This window comes from Sapajus apella, unplaced genomic scaffold (assembly GCF_009761245.1).
Source record: "Sapajus apella isolate SASKATOON/1434 unplaced genomic scaffold, GSC_monkey_1.0 scaffold105, whole genome shotgun sequence".
Lineage (NCBI taxonomy): Eukaryota > Metazoa > Chordata > Mammalia > Primates > Cebidae > Sapajus > Sapajus apella.
In genome coordinates this window covers 6304054-6328337 of record NW_022437045.1, presented here as the reverse complement: position 1 = coordinate 6328337, position 24284 = coordinate 6304054, and the positions used below count along the sequence as shown (strand labels likewise).

Genomic DNA, 24284 nt, shown 5'->3' with positions numbered 1-24284 from the left:
ATAATTCTATTTTTTCTTTTTCAAGACAGTCTCACTCTTTCACCCAGGCTGGAGTGCAGTGGTGCTGTCTCGGCTCACTGCAACCTCTGCATCTCAGGTTCAAGCGATTCTCATACCTTGGCCTCCTGAGAAGCTGGGATTACAGGCGTGAGCCACCGCGAGATACAGCATACTTTTTTTGTGGAGGCAGGGATGGAGTTTTGCTCCTGTTGCCTAGGCTGGAGTGCAATGGTGTGATCTCTGCTCACCACAAACTGCCTCCTGGGTTCAAGCGATTCTCCTGCCTCAGTCTCCTGAGTAACTGGGGCTACAGGCATGCGCCACCATGCCTGGCTAATTTTTTATTTTTAGTAGAGATGGGGTTTTTCTATGTTTGTCAGGCTGGTCTTGAACTCCCGACGTCAGGTGATTTGCCCACCTCAGCCTCCCAAAATGCTAGGATTACGGGCGTGCGACACTGCGCTGGCCAAGATTCAGCATAATTCTTTAGGGCCCCAGGACTTACAGAATGGTAAATGAGCATTGGCTTCACCTTCAAGTCACCAGCCGCATTAACCTCTAACAACAGTCAGCATGTCCTTTGAAGCTAGACATTGACTTCCCGCTAGTTATGAAAGTCCTAAATGGCATCTTCTTCCAATGAGGCTGTTTCATCCATGTTGATCATCTGTGGAGTGTTGTCACCTGCATACGTTACCTTCGCTAGCTCTTCTGGATAACTTACTGCAGTTCCACATTAGCACCTGTTGCTTCACCTTGAACTTTTATGTTATGGAGATGACTTATTTGCTGAAACTTGATGAACCAACCTTGGTGAGCAGCACCCTTTTATTCTGTGGCTTCCTTGCCTCTCTCAGCCTTCATAGAATTGAAGAGTATCAAGGGGTTGCTCTACAGTAGGCTTTGGCTTAAAGGAATGTTTGGGCTGATTTGATTATCTATCCAGACATTCAGACAGACTGTCTCCACATCAGCAATAAACGTTTTTCTTTTTCTTTTTCTTTTATTTATTTTTTTTGAGATGGAGTTTCACTCTTGTCTCCCAGGCTGGAGTGCAGTGGCTTGATTTTGGCTCACTGCAGTCTTGCAATCTCCATCTCCTGGGTTCAAGTGATTCTCTTGCCTCGGCCACCTGAGTAGCTGGAGTTACAGGCATAAGCCACCACACTCGGCTAATTTTGTATTTTTAGTAGAGATGGAGTTTCATGATGTTGACTAGGCTGGTCTGGAACTCCTGACCTCAGGTGATCCACCTGCCTTTGCCTCCCAAAGTGCTAGGATTATAGGCGTGAGCTGCTGCGCCCGCCTAATAAGGCTGTTTTCTTATCATTTGTGTGTCCATTGTAGAGCATTTGTAATTTTCTTCAATAGCTTTTCCTTTGCATTCACAGCTTGGCACAAGAGGCCTAGCTTTTGACCTATCTTGGCTTTCACCATGCCCTCCTCACTAAGCTTAATCATTTCTAGCTTTTTATTTAAAGTGAGAGACATGTGACTCTTCACTTGGAATACTTAGAGACCATTATAGTTACTAATTGGCCTAATATCAATATTGTTTCTCAGGGAATAGGGAGGCCAGAGGAGAGGGAGAGAGAAGGGGGAAGAGCCAGTCCAGCGAAGCCGTCAGAAGATGCCCAACCATCATGGGCAGGGTTTGTGGTCCCAAAACAATTGCAATAGTAACATCAAAGATCATCAATCACAGATCACTAACAAACATACTAAAAATGAATAAGTTTGAAATATTGCAAGAATTACCAAAATGTGACACAAAGTAAGCAGATGCCATTGGAAAAATGACTCCCATAGACTTAACAAAACACAGGTTGCCACAGACTTTCAATTTGTAGAAAAACACAATATCTGTAATTGCAATAAAGCAAACACAGTGAAATATGTATGCCTGTATTTTTTTTTCTATCCACACTCACCCCACCCTCCAACTTATTTTTTTGGGGGGAGTAGAGACAAGGTCTTTATCTTGCCCAGGTGGCCTTGAATTACTGAGCTCAAGTGACTCACCTCAGCCTCCCAAAGTGCTAGGAGTACAGACATGAGCCACTGTGCCTAGCCCCCATCCCCAACTATTTTAAAAGTTGAATTACTTTTTGACGATTGCTGACTTACCTATAGAAGTGTTCCTTTCATCGACTATGAATAGATCAAGACTATGAATGTTTTTTTTTTTTTTTGAGACGGAGTTTCACTCTTATTACCCAGGCTGGAGTGCAATGGCACAATCTCGGCTCACCGCAACCTCCGTCTCCTGGGTTCAGGCAATTCTCCTGCCCCAGCCTCCTGAGTAGCTGGGATTACAGGCATGTGCCACCATGCCCAGCTAATTTTTTGTATTTTTAATAGAGACGGAGTTTCACCATGTTGACCAGGATGGTCTTGATCTCTTGACCTCGTGATCCACCCACCTCGGCCTCCCAAAGTGCTGTGATTACAGGCTTGAGCCACCGCGCCCGGTGACTATGAATGTTTCTGAGAAAATTATTGCTATTAGTATGAATGGTTTTAGTGTTTAAGGGTAGCTCTGGGGCACAGAAAAACGAACAAATATGTACATTTATAGGAAAAAGGAAAAGAACCACTGTAGTATATGTGTTTTGTTTTGTTTTGTTTTGTTTTTTTGAGACAGAGTCTCACTCTGTTGCCTAGGCTGGAATGCAGTGGTGCGATCCTGGCTCACTACAACCTCTGCCTCCTGGGTTCAAGTGATTCTTTTGCCTCAGCCTCCTGAGTAGCTGGGATTACAGGCGTGTGCCAACATGCCCAGCTAATTTTTTTTGTGGGGGGGTATTTTTAGTAGAGATGGGGTTTCATTATGTTGGCCAGGCTGGTCTCGAGCTCCTAACCTCAGGTGATCCACCTGCCTTGGCCTCCAAAAGTGCAGGGATTACAGGCATGAGCCACTGTGCCTGGCCAGTATACCTGTTTTACAGATGAGGAAACTGACACTCTTAGAGACTGTTGCTGAGGCTAGTAAATGAAATGCCCAGTACCAGTCCTGGGCCGTGTTTCCACTTAGTGTCTCAGAACTACCTGGACTCTGTTAAAAATGTACATTTCTGGGCTCTACTGAGAATGCTGAATCAGACTTTCTGGGGTAAAACACCAGAGCCATTATTTCTTTTGAGACAATCTTGCTCTGTCACCCAGGCTGGAGTGCAGTGGTGTGATCTTGGCTCACTGCAGCCTCCGCCTCCTGAGTTCAAGTGATTCTTCTGCCTCAGCCTCCTGAGTAGCTGGGATTATAGGCGTGTACCATTACGCCCGGCTAATTTTTATATTTTTACTAGAGACAGGGTTTCACCATGTTGGCCAGAATGGTCTTGGAACTCCTGACCTCAGGTGATCCATTCACCTTGGCCTCCTGAAGTGTTGGGATTACAGGTGTGAGTCATTGCACCTGGCCTGGAACCTTTATTTTTACCAAACTCTCCAGTGATCCTTATAGCATGAGCAGCTTGGGACCCACACGCCAGTGCTTTCCTGGATCCAGGCAAAAATAAGAACCCAGCATGGCCCAATTAAAAGTCACGACAGGCTGGAAAGACTGCAGCATATGGGCCTCAGTCACCCGTTATTGGATGGATGGATTTTAGTGCTTATTTATAAGGTGATTTGTAAACTTTCCCATATGGTTGCATTTATTCAGCACAATAATACAATTAATTCCCTGGGAATGAAGTAGCTTTATCCCAAGTGTTTCCAAACAAAACTAACTGAAATGTTCCCAGGTCACTGACAGTTGCCTGCACCCAGTCCATCTGTTCCCGCCCAGCTGGCGGTAGAAAGGCTGGTCCTGGTTGTGAGTCTGAGCAATGCTCTCCTCCAAAGCCCCGCCTGGGAACTGCAGTGCTTCTGGTTTCATTTGTCAGGTCCGTCTCTCTGAAAACTGGGGGAAGCCTCCCGATGCATTTCTGCTCTTGGCAGTGTACCATTGACGGCATTGGCTGGCTCGTCTTCACTCTGCATTTTTGTTAGGTGCAGTGCAGATCCTGTCGGGACTGAAAACACAATGTAAAGGTGGCCTTGGCACTGAAGCCTTGAGGCTGCTGCGGCTGCATCCTTGGTCTTTTGTGAGAGGGGAAGAATCCAGCTCCCAGTGCTCATGTGCTGCTGAAAACATATAGGCTGGTGGCGAAGGTAGCCTCTGCAGTCACTCATCCCAGAAAGTTCCAGAAAGAGTTGAGCTCCTAACACTTTTTTCTTTTATTCAAGAAATTGAGTCTTGCTCTGCCACCCAGGCTGGAGTGCAGTGGTGCAGTCACAGCTTACTACAGCCTCAAACTCATGGGTTCAAGCAGTCCTCCAACTTCAGCCTCCCAAGTATCTGGGACCACAGGCACATGCCACCACGCCCCACTGAATTTTTTATAGAGGCAGGATCTCATTATGTTGCCCAGGCTGGTCTCAAACTCCTGGCCTCAAGCAGTCCTCCCATCTTGACCTCAAGGTGCTGGGACTATAGGTGCATGCCACCATGCCAGGCCTCCTCCTTTTTTTTTTTTTTTCTTTTCTGAAGAGAAGAAACTATCAAAAAATTTTTTTTTTTTTTTGAGGTAGAGTCTCACTCTGTTCCCCAGGCTGGAGTGCATTGGTACCATCTCAGCTCACTGCAACCACCACCTCCCAGGTTCAAGCGATTCTTCCGCCTCAGCCTCCTGAGTGGCTGGGATTACAGGCACCTGCCATCATGCCTGGCTAATTTTTGTATTTTTGTAGAGACGGGGATTCACCACGTTGGCCAGGCTGGTCTTGAACTCCTGACCTCAGGTGATCTGCTCACTTCGGCCTCCCAAAGTGCTGGGATTACAGGTGTGAGCCAACGCGCCTGGCCCCTCCTATCACTTTTACCTAGGCCTGCTCACGCCAGGCTGGCATCTCCCTCAGAGGCGGAGGGGGAAGGTGACTGCTGCTGGGCATTTAGGAAGTACAGGTGCAGACTGTGTTGTGGATTCCCAGAGGACTGAGTGCCCCGCCCCCACCTCCCCCCCCACCCCACCTCCCCCCACCCCCGGCCCCCACGCCTCCTGGAGGCCTTATTCGTGTTATCCAATTATGATGGGTCCCCAGTGTTTCTGGAAATTTCCTCTCCTTCCCTTCCTTCCTTACCTAATTCTTTTTTTAAGCTCCAGGACCTGGAATTTGTCCTGGCTCGACACTTCTTGTCCAAAACAGCGAGCCCCCTGTCTTCACCCCCCAATCCCCTGTCTTCACTTCCCTCTTCCCACTTTATTTGCTTTCCTCATGGACCCAAACTCAGGGTTTTGGGGGGATGGCATGGGAGTATGGTCGAGGAGAGGGATTATTTGAAGTAGAAAACTAAATTTTTCATTATAGTACACTTAGAAAATACAAGAGAAAAATTCACCCCTAGAAAACGATTGTAAACATCTAGTTTGTTTCCCTCTGCATAGTTTAAAAACTAGATTGCCAATTTTACCTTGCGTTAGTGTCATGATGGTTACACCGCCTCCTCGCTCCACACTGTACGTTGGAGTGTGTCCTTCTGTGGTCTAGTTATTTTCACTTGGAACGAACTTTCTGAGAAAATGTGTTGTGTCAGTCCTTTCTGCTCATTAACCAAGAAATCACAGTGTTGTTTTTTTTCCCTCAATGTAGAGAAGTCATTCAGAGTTCAAAAGAAGTTCTGAGTTTATTGCAAGAAAAAAACCCTGCCTTCAAGCCGGTTCTTGCAATTATCCAGGTAAGCTGAGAACAAGGTTCAGTCCTACTATTTTAGGACGCCTTTCAATTTAGAAAATGATTGTATACAAAAGAGCAGCCGTGTTTCTCGCGGAAGAAGAGAGGGCTCAGTGAGCAATGCTGCTGTTTTCTTTGGTCTTTCGATTCTTTGTGGTCATGGGTTAAGTACTGCTCTGCTTGAGCGTGTCTTCTTTTGTGAATTTTCCTCTGACGTATGGGTAGTTTTCAGAGGTCTAGGAGGTAGGCACCTACATGCATTGCATTACAAAGGATACATCGTGGTCCATGTGTGCTCACAAATGCTTACCAAATGTGATTTGATGGTGTTGGGGAAAAAAGTCCCACTTTGTTTCAATGGAGGCAGATGCTACATGAAAGATGGGTATTTGGTAATCTCTTCTACTCTATCTTTTAAAGCCTGCCATAAACTTGACAGACCAAAAGTCATTATCCCATCAAAAGGACTTTGCATTCCACATACTTCTTTTGGCTGCAGCCCTGGTTCCGAGCCACAGTTGGCCCCGGTTGCCATCCTGATTGGCACACTTGTGTGATGGCAGGTGCCGAGAAATAACGAGGTGAGCCAAGCCTGGAAGCGAACTCAGCCTGACAGTTGGGCTGCTACCGTGGGGCTTGGCACACACTTAGCGTATCAAAATAGCCTCTGGTTCCATCGTGCTGCGTATTTCAGGATTACAGAGCTGTGCTCAAGTTTCTTATGTTCTCTGCGATCTGTACCCACATCTCGTTACAAAGAAAGGAGAGTTAGAACAATAGAAAGAAAATTAGATCAGGGCTTGGTCCTCCTGGGGATCTACTGACTCCCTGGCTTTCCATCTAAAGGCAAACCATTTTAACTCCTATCTTTGGTGTCTCCATTTTTTTTTCTTTTTGTGATGGGTCTCGCTCTGTTGCCCAGGCTGGAGTGCAGTGGTATGATCTTGGTTCAACGAAACCTTGACCTGCTGGGCTCAAGCGATCCTCCCATTTCAGCCTCCTGATTCGCTGGAACTGGAGGCATTTACCACCATGCCTGGCTAACTTTTGTATTTTTTGTAGAGATGGGATATCACCATGTTGCCCAGGCTGGTCTTAAACTCCTGGGCTCAAGCAATCCACCACCTCAGCCTCCCAAAGTGCTGAGATTACAGGCATGAGCCACTGTGCTCAGTCGGTGTCCTCATTTTCAGAGAGGGAAGCTGGCTATGTTACTATGTATGTCTTCTAAGAGGAAGGGTATTATTTTCCTTAAAAAAGTGGCATAATTTGAAGGCCTGAGTAATTTGAAGGCCTCAGTTAAATGCTGTCCACAAGTCCCTTTTTATAAGTAGCAAGATTGTTTTTCTACACTTTCCATATTATCTTTGTAATTAGATCATCTGCAATCACAAAAGTCATCTCTGGATTAACTTTTGTGCCTTTTCAAGCTGTTTTTATGTTGTCATGTTGTTTTTACTCTCCTAAGGCAGGTGATGACAACTTGATGCAGGAAATGAACCAGAATTTGGCTGAGGAGGTGAGGACTTATTAAAAATTCATTGTAACTTTTAACAATACATTCTCTTATAGTGACAAATAACCTTGTGTTCCTTTTTCAGGCTGGTCTGAACATCACTCACATTTGCCTCCCTCCAGATAGCAGTGAAGCCGAGGTAATAATGGCAGAGCTCCAAACTCTTCCTTTTCTTTCCTCTTGAGACCTAATGGGCCCATTGGTGTCTCTTAGTGGTGGCTGGAACAGATCCAGCTTTTGCTTGTAGCGTAATGTTAGAGGGAAGAGTTCACTTCTTTTCTCTAGGGTAAATGCTTCTTAATAATATCCTTGCTCCTTGTCATTTGTTATATGTCTACCAGAGACTTGAGCTTCAAGCTGTTGAGTTTGGTTGTGTTTCTTCAGCTGTGGTGGTAGCATCATCTAGTGGAAATTGTCAGGCTGAGGTGAGGAAATTGGCCCTTGGGCCACAATCCCTGTACTTAGGGCCCGACCCTTCTATGGTTAGCCTTTCTTCCTGCTGCCTTCATGTGATAGAAAAGCTCAAATAATGGAATCTTAAATAACGTAGAAGTTTATTTCTCTCTTTTTTTTTCTTTTGAGATGGAGTTTCCTTCTTGTTGCCCAGGCTGGAGTGCAACGGTGTGGTCTCAGCTCACTGCAACCTCCACCTCCCATGTTCAAGTGGCTCCCCGCTCAGCCACTTCAGTTGCTGGGATTATGCTTGGCTAATATTTGTAGAGACGGGGTTTCACCATGTTGACCAGGCTGGTCTCAAACTCCTGACCTCAGGTGATCCACCCACCTTAGCCTCCCAATGTGTTGGGATTACAGGCGTGAGCCACTGTGCCCGGCTGGAATTTGCTTTTCTTTAGGTTGTTTTGCCACTGTTTTTTTTTTTTGTTTTTTTTTTTTGAGATGGAGTCTCACTCTGTCACCCTGGCTGGAGTGCAATGCAGCAACTCAGCTCACTGCAATCTCCACCTCCCGTGTTCAAGTGATTCTCTCCCCTCGGCCTCCTGAGTTGCTGGGATTACGCCTGGCTAATTTTTGTAGAGACGGGGTTTCACCATGTTAGCCAGGCTATTCTTGAACTCCTGACCTGAGGTGATCCGACCTCCCAAAGCGCTGGGATTACAGGCATGAGCCACCTCAGCTGGCCTTGCCACTGGTATTGATAGCCCTTGACTTTTGTTGTTATTGTTTATAATTGACACATAATGAATGTGCACGTGTGTGGGGTACAGTGTGATGTTTCAGTACTTGTGTATGTCATGTAATGATGAAATCAGGTTAGTTACATCCATTACCTAGGACGTTTGTCATTTATTTGTGGCGATAGCTTTCAAGATCTTTTCTAGCTGTCTTGAAATATACGATACATTGTCATTAGCTACAGTTACCCTACTAGTAGAACACTAGAATTTATTCCTCCTAAGTGAAACTTTGTACCTACTGATTGACCAACCCCTCCCTTTTCCCCGACCCCACCCCTCCCCAGCCTCTGGTAACCACCATTCTATTCTCTATTTCTATGAGATCAACTTTCCTAGATTGCACATGTAAGTGACATCCTATGGTATTTGCCTTTCTGTGCCTGGCTTATTTCGCTTAATGTTATGTCCTCCAGGTTCATCCATGTTGCCACAAATGACAGGCTTTTGTTCCTTTTTATGGTTGATGATATTCCATTGTGTATACAAACCACACTTTCTTTATCCTCCGTTAATGGGCACTTGGATTGGTTCCATCTCTTGGCTGTCGTGACTAGTGCTGTAATAAACATGGGAATGCAGACGACTTCTCAGCATAGTGGTTTCAGTTCCTGTGCCTACATACCTAGTAGATGGAATGGCTGGGCCATATGGTAGTTGTTTTTTAATTTTGTCAGGAATCTACATGCTGTTTTCTCTAATGTCTGTATTAATCTGCCTTCCCACCAACAGTGTGTAAGAGCTCCCCATTCTGCATATCCTCACCAGCATTTGCTATTGTCATTTTTTTTTTTTTTTTTTTTTTGAGTCGGAGTTTCGCTCTTGTTACCCAGGTTGGAGTGCAATGGCGCGATCTCGGCTCACCGCAACCTCCACCTCCTGGGTTCAGGCAATTCTCCTGCCTCAGCCTCCTCAGTAGCTGGGATTACAGGCACACGCCACCATGCCCAGCTAATTTTTTGTATTTTTAGTAGAGACGGGGTTTCACCGTGTTGACCAGGATGGTCTGGATCTCTTGATCTTGTGATCCACCCGCCTCGGCCTCCCAAAGTGCTGGGATTACAGGTGTGAGCCACCGCGCCCTTTTTGATAATAGCCACTGCTAACTGGGATGAGGTGATTTCTCAGTGTGGTTTGATTTGCATTTCCCTGATAATGATGTTGAGTGTTTTGTCATGTACCTGCTGGCTATTTGTATGTATTTTGGGAGATGTCTGTTCAGGTCTTTAGCCCATTTTTTATTTGAATTATTTGTTTTGTTGCTTTTAAGTTATTTGAGTTCCTTATATATTCTGGATGTTAACCCCTTGTCGGACGCATAGTTTGCAAATCTTTTCTCCCATTCTGTACATTGTCTCTGCTTTGTTGATGGTTTTTTTTTTTTTTTTGCTATGAAGAATGTTTTTAGTTTGATGTAATCCCACTTGTTTATTTTTGCTTTTGTTGCCTATTTTTTTGAAGTCCTATCCAAAAAAACCTTGTCCAGACCAGTGTCATGAAGCATTTCCCCTATGTTTTCTTCCAGTCGTTTTATGGTTTGGGACCTTATGTTTAAGTCTTTATTCATTTTGGGTTGATTTTTATAGAAGGTGAGCGATGAGGGTCTAGTTTCATTCTTCTGTGTGTGGATATCCAGTTTTCTCAGCTCTATTTATTGAAGAGGCTCTCTTTCCACAGTACGTGTTCTTGGCACTTTTGTCTTGACTTATTTTTTGACCAGGAATCCTTCATTCTTATTTTTCTTTGGTGAAATTCTAAAAGAGTGAATTTGTATGGTGTTATGTTGAAAAAGAGTAAGTATCTTAATTTGTTGATTAAGATTTGTGTTGGCATTTGTTGATTCTACCAAATGCTCGGTACAGGTGACAGTAGTTTCCTCGCTTCATTCTGGTCTCTGCTTGGACATCATGGCCTCTGACCACCCCTTCACCTGTCACTCTGTTAGCACTTTACCCCACTGAACCTGTTTTTCTGAGTATAGTTTATTATTTCCAGCAATTTTACTTTTATTATTACAATTTGGAAGGGAGGAAGGAAATTGCCTCTTCCTCTAGAGTATAAGATCCACGAGGACAGTTTTGTTTATAGCTGTATTTCTCCTTTACTTAGAACTGATACACAGTATGTGCTCAAAACATTTGTTGAATGAATGAAAGAATGCCGAATGAATGAAGCAAAGCTTTCTTTCTGATTTTGTGCCTCCAGTGGTTTCCTCTGCAGATAGTGAAACAAAAATGGTAAACCAACCCTTCCTCAGAGCCTGAGTGAGATCTATGTGCCACAATAAGTATCTTCTTACTTATCAGCAAATATTTTTGTTAAGTGAGATGAATCAGAATCTTATCTCCTGGCATAAAATAAACAGAGAAGACAAAGCATTGCTTATTTAGAGACACACCCAGACATTCATTAGCTTCCCAAAATGTAGTTTGGTCTTTTTCCTAAGTAGTGAATTGTTTTAGTGTTTCCCATGAAAGGAGCTGTGCATGCTAAGAGTTTTTCTAGCATCAGTCTTTGGAAAGGTCTCTTATGTGTCACTGAGGTCCAGATAACCCGAGGGCCTCTGTGACTGCTTGGATGTCATGATTAGTGAGCTTGGATGAACATGTGTTTGAAAGGCACAGGGTTATTCGGGCCAGGTTGGATGCTTCAGATTCATGCTTTCTGGCCTCCCTGAAAACTGGCAGTGTGCTTGGCTTAAAGTATGGCTTGTTGATGTTGTCTCTCTGAACTTTAACAGCTGTTGAACTTGATTTTGTTGTTTTGTCTTTTTCTGGCACAGAGTAGAGCCATAGAAAGGCAGCAAAGTCATTAAAAATTTCAGCCAAGCCTTTTAATTTTTTTTTTGAGCTTTATACACATGATGAAAAGAAAAATAGACTTTTTATTGTGCTTTACCCCAAGTCTTCAACAAGGACCTAAACGGCAACAACAAACTGCACCAGATGCAATTTCATGAATCCACCACTGTTTACAGAATGCTTCTTTTGTTGGGTCTCATTTTCACAAAACTAACTTTTATTTATTTATTTATTTTGTTTTCTCTTTAGATTATAGATGAAATTTTAAAGATGAATGAAGATACCAGAGTACATGGCCTTGCCCTTCAGATCTCTGAGAACTCGTTCAGCAACGAAGTCCTCAATGCCTTGAAACCAGAAAAAGATGTGGATGGGTAAGAAAATAAAAACACATAATCCACCTTTATGGCTAAATCACTTTTTCTATTATGCTGGTTTTTTTTTTTTTTTTTTGAGGTGGAGTTTTACTCTTGTTGCCCAGGCTGGAGTGTAATGGTGTGATCTGAGATCACCACAACCTCCGCCTTCTGGGTTCAAGCGATTCTCCTGCCTCAGCCTCCCGAGTAGCTGGGACTACAGGAGCCCGCATCGATGTCCAGCTAATTTTGTATTTTTAGTAGAAATGGGATTGCCTCCATGTTGGTCAGGCTGGCCTTGAACTCCCTACCTCAGGTGATCCGTCTGCCTTGGCCTCCCAAAGTGCTAGTATTATAGGCATGAGCCAATGTGCTTGGCTGACCTTTTTTATTTTTTCTAAATTTCTTCTATTTGTTTGAACTATGTCTAAGTGTAACTTTGTACCTACTGATTGACCAACCTTTCCCCATGTCAGTAATTAGATGAAGAAAATCATTTTAAATAGTTCAGGAGTCTGTACAGGCTTTTAAAATTCTGCATGCAAAAGTTATATATTTTGGAAAATACATTAGCCAGTTTAAAGTGCTTCAGTGCCATATGATCCTACACCATCAGATTCATTAAAGTCCCAGTCTGAATTATACAATCTTTGGCCAGCTCAATTCTTCTAATAGTTTTTCCTTGGTAATTCTACAAGACCAGAGAAGAAAGCTTAGAAACCCGATTCCCCAGCAGTACCGTATTCTTAGCCCCAGGCCAGCCGAGAAAAGCAAAATAAATACTTTTTCTTAATGGCACAAGGTTTTATGTGAAATTTGGAGGGGAACATCATAACTATTGGGTGCTGTAATGCCGGGCTCCGATTCCTGTCGTAGGGTGACATAAGCGTCACAGAACAAAGCATACTGGCCGTCTCCAGTGGGGGATAAGCATGCTTTCTGGGGATTAAAAGCCCCATTTTCCTCCATGGAAATATAGGAAGCGTTTTGTACTGTGGCCAAAAAGAACACAATGTTTTTATGGTTATAGGTTGTAAGCAGATTTATAAAATTAGATTCCAGATCTGGTAGACCCTTCACAGGCTGGATAGAGAGGCTGCCTCCTCCCTGAGACACCCAGCAATCTTCCATTCTAGCTTTTTACTGTGACTTGAGTAGACCCAAACACAGGCTGAAAAGGTGTCACAAACACCTGCAGCCCTAACAGGGCATTGTGGCTCACACCTGTAATCCTAGCACTTTGGGAGGCTAAGGCAGGAGGATCTGTTGATCTCAGGAGGTCGAGACCAGCCTGGGCAACATAGTGAGACCTCGTCTCTGTTTTTAAATAAATAAACAAATATTTTTTACAAAAACATCAACAATCTCCAGTTCTGTAGTAGTCTAACTTTAAAAGAAGAAGAAGCCCTAATCAATGAGAAAACTTTCAGAACTTGAAGGTCCCAGGGCATAGTTTCAAGTCTTTCATAAAAGGCGAGGAATTCATGCTGAGGCCCAGCCAGGAAAAACCAACCAAACAACAACAGGAGAGTCAAAGAAGAAAATTAGGAAAATGGTTCTAAATGTCTCCATTCTGTTACTGGGATTGATGTGCTCACTTTAGGCTAGATAGTTGTGGAGTGTTTTGTCCTAGATTTGAACAGGGAAAGGCACAGCCTTCAGAAGTTTGTGGTCACTCATTTTTTCCATGCCTCGGCTTCCCAAGGAGATAAATATTGATGTCAAGCTGAAATCAGACCTGTGCATCCATCCCAGGTCTTACTGGATTACTCCAGATTTGTAGGATCAGCTCTGGGTTTTGAGTAGACTGCAGGACCATGCTGCTGTGTAACTAGGGATGCTAATTTACTGCAGTTCACTGAAAGGAGCTCCTTGGAGTTGCAAAGTGAAGCTTTGTATGGCCATAGGCTGTGTCCTGGTATATGGGCAAAACCAGAACACCCCAGGTCAGGGCCAGGATGAAGTTTCCTAAGGTACTGCCTTAGAAAATTAATGGCCTTGGCCGGGCGCGGTGGCTCACGCCTGTATTCCCAGGATTTTGGGAGGCCGAGGTGGGTGGATCACCTGAGGTTAGGAGTTCAAGACCAGCCTGACCAACATAGTGAAACCCCATCTCTACTAAAAATACAAAAAATTAGCTGGGTGTGGTGGCGGGTGCCTGTAATCCCAGCTACTCATGAAACTGAGGCAGGAGAATCACTTGAACCTAGGAGGTGGAGGTTGCAGTGAGCCAAGATCATGCCATTGCACTCCAGCCTGGGCAACAAGAGCAAGACTCTGACTCAAAAAAAAAAAGAAAGAAAGAAAAAGAAAATGAATGGCCTTTATTCCCTGCTTTCTCTTTAATTCATTTTTAATATATTCTATCTATGAAACATTGACTTGGATGTTATTTGGATGTTAATATGTGCATTACATGTGAGTGATTTTTTTGGCTGGGCTTTGACTTAACCTAGTCCCTTATTTTCTGATTTAGAGTAACAGACATAAACCTGGGGAAGTTGGTACGAGGGGATGCCCATGAGTGTTTTGTTTCACCGGTTGCCAAAGCTGTAATTGAACTCCTTGAAAAATCAGGTAGGATGCTCCTTGAGAAATGCTGCTATTTTCTATTTATTGGTATTTACATTATTTTTAATAAGGATTTGTTTTGGGAAGAATTTAAAAAATTTTTATTTTTATTCTGATATCCTTTTAAGATGTTTTTGGAAGATTCTAATTGAACATAGAAATGATATTTCACGTTGACGTTCTTTATTTTTCTCATCTTTTCTTTTGGGAGACACAAATGAATACCTAGAAACTTTTCTAAGTTTAAAAAAAAAAAAAGAAAAAAAAATCTTCAGTGAGGTTGTGTGTAAAGTTAAAAAAAAAAAAAAAAGAAAACCTTTTTCTAGTCATAGCATCTTATAAATTAAAAGAGAAATTAGTAGAGATAAACGATTAGCCCTGTTTTAAACATGGTCAGTTTCTCTCATGAAACACTCAATAACCACAGTAAAATATGATTCCAGTTTCAGCTTACTAAACCTGTCAATATGTAGGTGTAGATAAAACTTACACTGAAGACTTCAATGAGGCCAGGCACAGTGGCTCATGCCTATAATCTTAGGGCTAGAGAGGCCAAGGCGAGAGGATCGCTTCAGGCCAGAAGTTCAAGACCAGCCTTGGCAAACATAGTGAGACCTTTTCTCTACAAAATATTTAAGAATTAGCTGGGTATGGTTGTGTGCACCTGTAGACCCAGCTATGCTGGAGGCCGAGGCGGGAGGATTGCTTAAGCCCTGAAGTTTGAGATAGCAGTAAGCTATGATCACACCACTGCAGTCTAGCCTGGGTACATAGCAAAACCTTGCCTCAAAAAAAAAAAAAAAAAAAAAGAGAGAGAGAGAAATGAAGAAGCCATCAGATGTAGTTCAGGGCACAAGAACCTAGTGCTGGGATTTATTGGTGAGCAGCATGTAGTCAGGACTTAATTTCCATTGTTGTCCCTTTGACTTGGCATTTTTATGTCAGTGAAAAAGAAATGAATACTTTCTCTTTCTTCCTTATTAAATTTAGTGAGTAAATTACTACCAAGTATTTATATATTTAAGGGCTTTCTAGCTGAGAACAAAGATTCAACTAATCGGCCAGGTGCAGTGGCTCACACCTGTATTAAGATTCAACTAATTAGCCAGGTGCAGTGGCTCACACCTGTAATTCCCACTGCTTTGTGGAGCCGAGATGGGAGGATTGCTTGAGCCCAGAAGTTTGACACCAGCTTGGGGAACATAGGGAGACTCCATCTCTACAAAAACAAATTTTTGCCACACGCAGTGGCTGACACCTGTAGTCCCAGCACTTTGGGAGGCCGAGGAGGGTAAATCAAGAGGTCAGGAGTTCAAGACCAGCCTGGCCAACATGGTGAAACCCCATCTCTGTTGAAACTACAAAGAATTAGCTGAGTGTAGTTGTGGGCACCTGTAATCCCAGCTACTTGGGAGGCTGAGGCAGGAGAATTGTTTGAACCCTGGAGGCGGAGTTTGCAGTGAGCTGAGATTGCACCACTGCACTCCAGGCTGGGCAACAGAGTGAGACTCCATCTTAAAAAAAAAAAAAATTTTTTTGTTTTAATTAGCCAGGTGTGGTGGCATGTGCCTGTGGTCCTGGCTACTTGGGAGGCTGAGGTAGGAGAATCACTGGAACCTGGGAGGTCAAGGCTGCAATGAGCTGTGATCACACCACAGCACTCCATGCTGGGCAATAAGCAAGAACCTATCTGGAAAAAAAAATTTCAACCAATTATTTTTCTCTATTCCAATTTGAATATAAATGAGGCAAATGCCCCTCCTACCTCTGAACACCCTACAGTCAAGACAAATTTCAAAAATATATGGCAAAATTTTATTAAAAGGTTAACATTCAGGATATATACGCCCTTTGGACAGTAATATTAAGCTCAAATCTCTGAAATAATCCATACATACAGTCCTTTTTCATTATGTCGATTATGAAGATTCTGAGCCACTTCATCAGAAAGTACTCAAAGAAAAGAGTAAATGAGTCTGGTAAATCATAGTTGTATATCGTGGAAAGAAATACAGCCTAGAATTGGAATTAAAAGGGTTTGAATAGAGAATTTTTGTTGATTATAAACACCCCACTCCTAGTTCACAGTCAATTGTAGGTTGGTGCTGAGAAAGGTCAAGCTTTAAAAGGGTTTTTTGTTTTTTTTTTTGAGACAGTGTTGCTCTGTTGCACAGCCTGGAGTCCAGTGGCACAACCTTGGCTCACTGCAACCTCTGTCTCCCGGGTTCAAGTGATTCTCCTGCCTCAGCCTTCCAAGTAGCTGGGATTACAGGCATGTGCCATGATGCCTAGCTAATTTTTGTATTTTAAGTGGAGACAGGGTTTTACCATGTTGGCTAGGCTGGTCTTGAACTCCTGACCTGAAGTGATCTGCCTGCCTCGGCCTCCCAACGTCCTGGAATTATAGGCGTGAGCCACTGCACCCAGCCTAAAAGGATCTTTTTTCTTAAGTTAAAGTTCTTAAAGGAAAGATCTGAAGCGTTAGGTATAATACTGAATTTTCATTTGGTTAGTAGGTGTCAACCTCAATGGAAAGAAGATTTTGGTAGTCGGGGCCCATGGATCTTTGGAAGCTGCTCTACAATGTCTGTTCCAGAGAAAAGGGTCCATGACAATGAGCTCCCAGTGGAAAACACCCCAGCTTCAAAGCAAGGTAAGTTTCATGTTGGAAACATATGTTGAATGCTCATGTTAGAACAGAAGAAAGTCTAGAAATGTATAAACTAAGTGCTTAATTCAAGAAATTAGAGGAAGAAAATTGAATAGACCCATATCCATTAAAGACATTGAGTCAGTCTATTCACCAAACAAACAAGAAAAGGCGACAGGTGGTTTTGCAAATGAGCTCTCTCAAAGAACAGATCATTCTCCTACTATCCTTTTCTCTAGCAAATGGAGAAAGAAGGAACATGTCCTAACACACTTCGAGTGCCGAAGCCAAGCAAGGACAAGATGCTGAAGGAAAATTAACAGGCCAGTGTCAGCTATGAATACAAATGAAATAATCTTGAGCAAAATCTTAGAACACCAAATATGGCAGCAAGTTAGGTTTATTTTAGGATTGCCAGGTGATTTAACATGAGACAATCTATCACTGTCATTCACTACATTATGAGTAAAAACTAAATTCTCACCGTAGTAAGTACAGATAGTCACTTGGTAAATCTAGTAACCATTATGACCTTTTGAAAGTGATTATAATTTGGATGAAAATCATCAAGAAGACCTATATAAAAGTAGAGGTATCATCTTCATGGCAAAGATGCAGTATCTTAAAGATACTAATTCTCTGCAAATTATAAGTTCCTGACATGTTTTTTGTAGAATTTGACAATCTGATTCTGAAATCCAAATGGAAGCATAAAGGACAAAGATAACCAAGATAATTCTTTGGAAAAAGTAGGTGGGAGACATTCCCAACCACCTAGCATGAATGATTATGCACTTATAGTAATTAGGATAATATGGTAGATAAATAGACTATCAGAACAGAAGAAGGTGGAAATTTATGTGTATATGGAAGCTTGAGAGAAGGTACTGCAGATCAATGGGGAAAAGATTAACTATTAAAGTCAGGGCACGGTGCTCACGCCTGTAATCCCAGCACTTTGGGAGCCTGAGGTGGGCGGATCACTTGATCTCAGAAGTTTGAGACCATCCTGGCCAACATGGTGAAACCCCGTCTGTACTAAAAATGTAAAAAATTAGCCGGGCATGGTAGTACAAGCCTGTAGTCCCAGGTACTTAGGAAGCTGAATCGCTTGAACCCGGGAGGCAGAGGTTGCCGTGAGCCGAGATCACGCCACCGCACTCCAGTCTAGGTTACAGAATAAGACTCCATCTCAAAAAAAGAAAGGATTATTAAAAATGATGCTGACTAAACTAGTTATATGTATATGAGACTAGAATAGGAATACTAACCTGATACTACATATAAAAATCACTTCTATATTAAAATACCTAAATGTGGAAAGCAAAACTGTAAAACTTATAGAAAAAAAATATAGGCGTATGCTTTTAAGATGTTGGCATTGGAAGGATAGTTTAAGAGACCCAAAAAGCACAGATTGCTAAAGAAAAGATGCATAAATCTGACTATCAAATTTTTTAAAACCCCAAAGCTTTTCTTTCTAAAAAGAAGTTCTTAAAGAAGTGAAAAGACAGGTAGAGTATAGAAGATATTTATAACAAACATTTAGCCAGTAATTAGTATGTTATAAAAGATTCCTCCAAATCAATAAGACAAAGACAATCTGTTAGAAAAATGGACACATGACAGACCACTAACAGATAAGGAGCCTGAGGTTTAAAAGACACTTGAAAAGCTGCCTGGTTTCCTGCTGTTTTTGCTTACCAGTCATATTGGCAGTAGGTAAAAAGTGCCAGTTAGACATATTGACAAATGTCCAGAGCTATGGGAATTCATATATTGCTGGCAGGAGTTAAAATTTGAAATAAGCATTTTGGTTCTTTTTTTTTGAGATGGAGTCTTGCTGTGTCTCCCAGGCTGGAGTGCAGTGGCGCAATCTCGGCTCACTGCAACCTCCTGCGTTCAAGCAGTTCTCCTGCCTCAGCCTCCCAAGTAGCTGTGATGACAGGCACATGCCACCACACCCAGCTCATTTTCTTGTATGAAATAGGCATTTTGGAAAGCAGTTTAGTAGAGTTTGAGCTACTCTTTGATCCAGGAATCTCACTCTAAATATGTATCATAGACCAAACTTGCCCATATCTATAAAAAGGTGTGTTTACGATTGGTCAGAGTAGCATGTTTACAATGCAAAAAGTTTTGTTTGTTTGTTTGAAACAGAGGGCCAGTGGTGGTTCTGTGGGTCTTGGCCCCTTTCTGCTAGCTGTCAGAGCTCAGTTGGCTCCATGAGTTGGTGAAAGCGGTACCCTGCCAGGTGCAAGGGAGACAGGGCAGGATTTTGCCCCCGTTGTGTCCCACTGATAAGCAGGCTAGAGGTCCCCTGTAGAAGGGTGACTCTTGAGTATTAAGAGGATGGTATTCCTCACTGGTCATCCGGAGCTTGATGACCACTAGGGAATGTATCTGAGTCACGTGCACCAAATCTGTTACTGGAGGCAGTGCTGGTGTATCCATACAGGACTGCAGAGCTTCAACTCTGGCCTCCTCAGAAGAAAGAATTGGACCGAGGGGCATAAGGCAGGAGAGACTGAGGCAAGTTTCAAAGGAGGACGGAAAGCCTATTAAAAAGCTTTAGAATAGTAAGGAAAGGAAAGAAGGAAAGTACAACTTGGGAGAGGGCCAGGCAGGCGACTTGAGAAACCAAGTGCACCACGGAAAGTATTTAAACAGTGACCTAAATGCCCATCAGCGTGAATGGAAAAATCAGTATAGTTGTATGTAGAGTAGCATAGACATACATTCATGAAACAGAATGATATTAAATCAGTGAAAATCAATAAACTAGAGCTGTAGATAGCAACATGCATTTTGTTTTGTTTTGTTTTTTGTTTGTTTTTTTGAGACAGAGTCTTGCTCTGTCCCCCAGGCTGCAGTGCAGTGGCGTGATCTCAGCTCACTGCAACCTCTGCCTCCTGGGTTCAAGTGATTCTCCCGCTTCAGCCTCCCGAGTAGCTCAGACTACAGGTGTGCACCACCACCCTGACTAATTTTTGTATTTTTAGTAGAGACGGGGTTTCACCATGTTGGCCAGGCTGGTCTCGAATTCCTGACCTCAGGTGATCTGCCCACTTTGGCCTCCCAAAGTGCTGGGATTACAGGCATGAGCCACTGTGCCCAGCCTGGAAGACTTTTTTTAAAACACCATTCAGTGAACAAAAACCCAAGTTGTAGAAGGATATATTTCATATAACACCATTTATATATGTCTGAAAGCAACCCAACATATATAGGTCATCCTAATACATATATACACATATATATAATCCTAACCTACGTATTATTTCTTTATGTTTTTACTTCATTTGCATGGAATCGTTATATACATATATATATATGTATATTAGATTTTTCATATATATATTAGAAGTCATATATTATTAGGAGTCCATGCAAATGAAGTAAAAATATGAAGAAATAATGGAAACTATGAACCAAATCTGCAAAGCATTTATTGAGGCAAGGATGTGGATATAGATTGAAAGGAAACCTAGACACCTTCATCCCTTTTTTCTTAAACTGGGCAATAGGTGTTGTCTAGGTATGTTAGGTTATCGTTTTACATTTTCATGTCTGAAATAATTGTTTTTCATTTTAAAAAATGCCAGTACAGCTCACAGATTTCAAGCAAAGTGAAGTTTAAAACGAATGCATTAAGTACAATCAGTTACTACAGAACATGATCTAAAAATACGTGTTCCTCATGTTGCGGGGTGAGAATGGAAATGAGGAGTAGATTGTAATCTTGCCAGGGAAGCCAGGTGTCTCAGCAGATTTGGAATCTTTTCTTGGCAGGTGGATCTAATTTATGTAATGCTTGGGTTAAGACAGATCAGGAAGGCAGCCTTGCAGTTAAACCTGAACCTGTGTGCGTTTTTAGCGATCACCACATGGTGGTAGCCTATCCAAGAAAATTCAAGGGCAGTATTTTGCACTTGAGAGCCCAGAAATTTTGATTTGGAAGCTCAGTAGAAGAGGAAAATAAACCTTGCCCTGCACTGAACAGCTGTGGTGAAAAGAGAAAATACCTTCCTTGGCAATTGAATGTTTTCACAGCTGTCACAGATGCTTTTGCTAGTTGTATCTGTATTTTTGAAAAACAAAGACATTTTTCGAAGTACTTTTTTTATTACGGGAATAAATCACCTTGTCTCTGTACTTTGGGGTAAATCTCATCTGAACTTTGAGAATAATTAAGTGGCTTGACTTTCTGGAGAATCTAGTCACGGGGTAACATTCTTGTTTTCATATGTACCAGAAGGTTCTCTTTCATAGTTGATGTTGCACACATATTTTTTCCCTGAGTCTTTGGTATTTATAGTGGCACCATTGCGAATGTTAGAGTCTGTCAACTTTCATTCTTATTATTGCGTCATCTTTGTAGCCAAAAGCATGGGAAGAAATGTTCATGGCTCCGCCCCATTCTTGTCCCCTTCTACCTGGTCTACCTACCTGTGGCAGGCTCCTGTACCAACACAAATGACAGCCTGGGTCTTTCATGCTGGCAGCTAGCCTTTCACTAGCCACTTACCTTCCTGCAACCCATATGCCTCCCTGTGTCTACCTGACGTTTGAATTGTCACTATTCCTGTGTTGTTTTTTTTGGTTTTTGAGCCGGAGTTTCACTCTTGTTACCCAGGCTGGAGTGCAATGGTGCAATCTTGGCTCACCGCAACCTCTGCCACCCAGGTTCAAGTGATTTTCTTGCCTCGGCCTCCCTAATAGCTGGGATTACAGGCATGCGCCACCACACCCAGCTAATAATTTTGTATTTTTAGTAGAGATGGGGTTTCTCCAAGTTGGTCAGGCTGGTCTCGAACTCTCGACCTCAGGTGATCTGCCCACCTCGGTCTCCCAAAGTGCTGGGATTACAGGTGTGAGCCACCATACCTGGCCTCCTGTGTTGTATTTTTACAAGAATGTATGGGGCAGAAAACTCTTGCCATTAATTTCCTTAGTAGGAATTCTAGCCTTCCTTGGAGCCATGGTAATATGGAGGCATGGTAATACATGGATTGTACCACTCAATGGCCATCTGGAAGCCACAGTGGTGCAGAAAGCCACCTAGGCACGAGTTAGTGTCCTGTGGCAGTCAATAGGGACATGCTCTGTCCACACCTGGCACACCCTTGGAAAGCTTCACTATGAAAACACTGGAAGTAAAAATGTTAACAACAGATAGGGATTTTTTTCCCCTTGAGACAGAGGCTCTCTCTGTTACCCATGCCGGAGTACAATGGTGCGATCTTGGCTCACTAGATGTCTGCCTCATGGTTTCAAGCAATTCTCATGCCTCAGCCACCTGAGTAGCTGGGATTACAGGCCAGCACCACCACCCCCGGCTAATTTTTATATTTTTAGTAGAGATGGGGTTTCACTATGTTGGCCAGGCTGGTCTAGAACTCCTGACCTCAAGTGTTCCACCCACGTGGCCTTCTCAGAGTGCTGGAATTATAGGCATGAGTCGCCATACCTGGCCCAGATGGGGATTTTTGTTGTCCAGTTGAATCAACCAAGAATAAAAGTGCATTTTAAGGCCGGGTATGGTGGCTCATGCCTGTAATCCAAGCACTTTGGAGGCCAAGGCAGGCAGATCACCTGAGGTCGGGAGTTCAAGACCAGCCTGACCAACATAGTGAAACCCCGTCTTAAAAAAAAAGTGCATTTTAAGATAATAGTCTATTTAACTTCTCCTTATTGACAATGATAAAAGAGTTGAGGAAAGAAGAGAACAAGCTTAGGATTACGGCCACTTAGTAGAAGAACATTATCTTTGACAAGCGTTTCTGATGTGCTTATTTGTACCTGACATGGAACAAGACCCCCATCCCCACAACACCTACCCGCTGTGGGACATCTGGCTGGGGATTTCCAAAGCCGAGGATGAAAGGTTGGGCCTCGGATGTGACTGTGTAACATGAGAGTTCTTTCCACCATCTGTAGCCACAGGTACTCTTCCCGGTGTGGGCTGACCTTCCAGTTACCAGGCAGCCTGCTGCAACCACCAGAAATTGCCTTTCAGGCTTTCAAGTTGGGCACAACATTTGTGTTCTCAGTAAGCAGTAGAGCGTAGCCTTTAGGGACACACAGCTCTGGGCTCGAGCCTTAGCTGTGGCTGCTCTGAGCCTGTTTCCTCCTGTGTAGAATGGCAATCATATATTCCCTACTTTATGGGACAGTTGTGAGAATGAAATTAAATGCTAATATGGGCCAGGTGCAGTGGCTCACACCTGTAATCCCAGCATTTTGGGAGGCTGAGGCAGGCAGATTGCTTGAGCCCCGGAATTTGAGACCAGCCTGCCAACATGGTGAAACCACATCTCTACAAAAAGTGCAAAACTTAGCCAGGCATGGTGGCTGTAGTCCTAGATACTCTGGAGGCTGGGGTAGGAGGATCACCTGAACCTGGGGAGGCCGAGGGCAGTGCACCACTGCACTACAGCTGGGTGACAGAGCGATGGGGGGAAATATATATATAATATATATTAAATATATTAAATATATAATATATACAAATATACTACATGTGTAATATATATTGTAATATATATATGTATGTAATATATATACATTATATATACTATATATATTTTCGTATAATATATTATATATATTAATATATATATATTTAGAGAGAGAGAGAGAGAGATCTATATGTATATACACACCAATGTGGGTCAATGAGGCAAATCACTCAAATTGTAAGTAGATTAACTAGTAAAGTAGTGTGACCTGGGGTCCCTCACTGGAAGCCTGGTATACATGCTTCCATTGTGTAGGTGGGGGAAGGACAGAGTGTCTCCAGCTGTTTGTCTGTGAAGTCTCGCAGCAGAATATTGGCCAAGAGAGGGAAACCGAAAGCAAAATTACCGTGAGACAATGTCCCAGAGAGAGGAGGGCCTGACCAGAGCGGGGACCCAGCTTAAGCCAGTCAGGCTCATCTTCCAATCCTTAGTAGATTATTACTATGACCTTTAATGACATAATAGCATCCTTTCCTCCAAAGCTGTGGACCTCTTCCTTCCCATGCTTCATGTTACTCGGAAGTCACTCTCCTTCCGAACATGTCTGCTGGAGGTCCCTGATGGACCAGTTATTACTTTCAGGCTCTGTAGTTTTAACGAATAGTTACATCGAATTAGTTACAAATAGAAATCGATACTTTGTCCGTCTGTCTAAGTGGAAGGATAGTCTGTGGACGCTGATTTACACATAACATCTCCATGGAGCCTGAGCATGAAGAGTTGAACTTCTTAGGGGTCCACAGAAACCAGAATAGACTTTGGTGTTTGGTAGCTGTGTAACTTATGCCCACTGGGATGTATAGTTGAAAACAGAGAATAAATTTCCTGCTCTGATTCTGAGCATCTTTTCCAGGCTTGGAGATGCGTTGAGCATTTCCTTGGAGACCCTAGAGTTGGGGAGGGGAAGAACGCTTGGGCATTTGTCCAAATTAGCTATATGCTGTGGAGTGTCACGTATCAG

At 42.9% G+C, this 24284-nt stretch overlaps 1 protein-coding gene across 2 annotated transcripts in view; it reads left to right on the top strand.

The window, feature by feature from the left end:
* The window catches only part of MTHFD1L (methylenetetrahydrofolate dehydrogenase (NADP+ dependent) 1 like), a 228139-nt gene that overhangs the window by 5457 nt on the left and 198398 nt on the right, over nucleotides 1–24284 (top strand). Inside the window, exons 2-7 of one of the 2 annotated variants that reach the window (XM_032258828.1) lie at nucleotides 5635–5719; nucleotides 7184–7234; nucleotides 7317–7370; nucleotides 11475–11599; nucleotides 14058–14158; nucleotides 16666–16805. In XM_032258828.1, coding sequence (XP_032114719.1) covers nucleotides 5635–5719; nucleotides 7184–7234; nucleotides 7317–7370; nucleotides 11475–11599; nucleotides 14058–14158; nucleotides 16666–16805 — 556 coding nt within the window. The remainder of the gene's footprint in view (nucleotides 1–5634; nucleotides 5720–7183; nucleotides 7235–7316; nucleotides 7371–11474; nucleotides 11600–14057; nucleotides 14159–16665; nucleotides 16806–24284) is intronic. The other variant, XM_032258829.1, reaches the window with a different exon arrangement.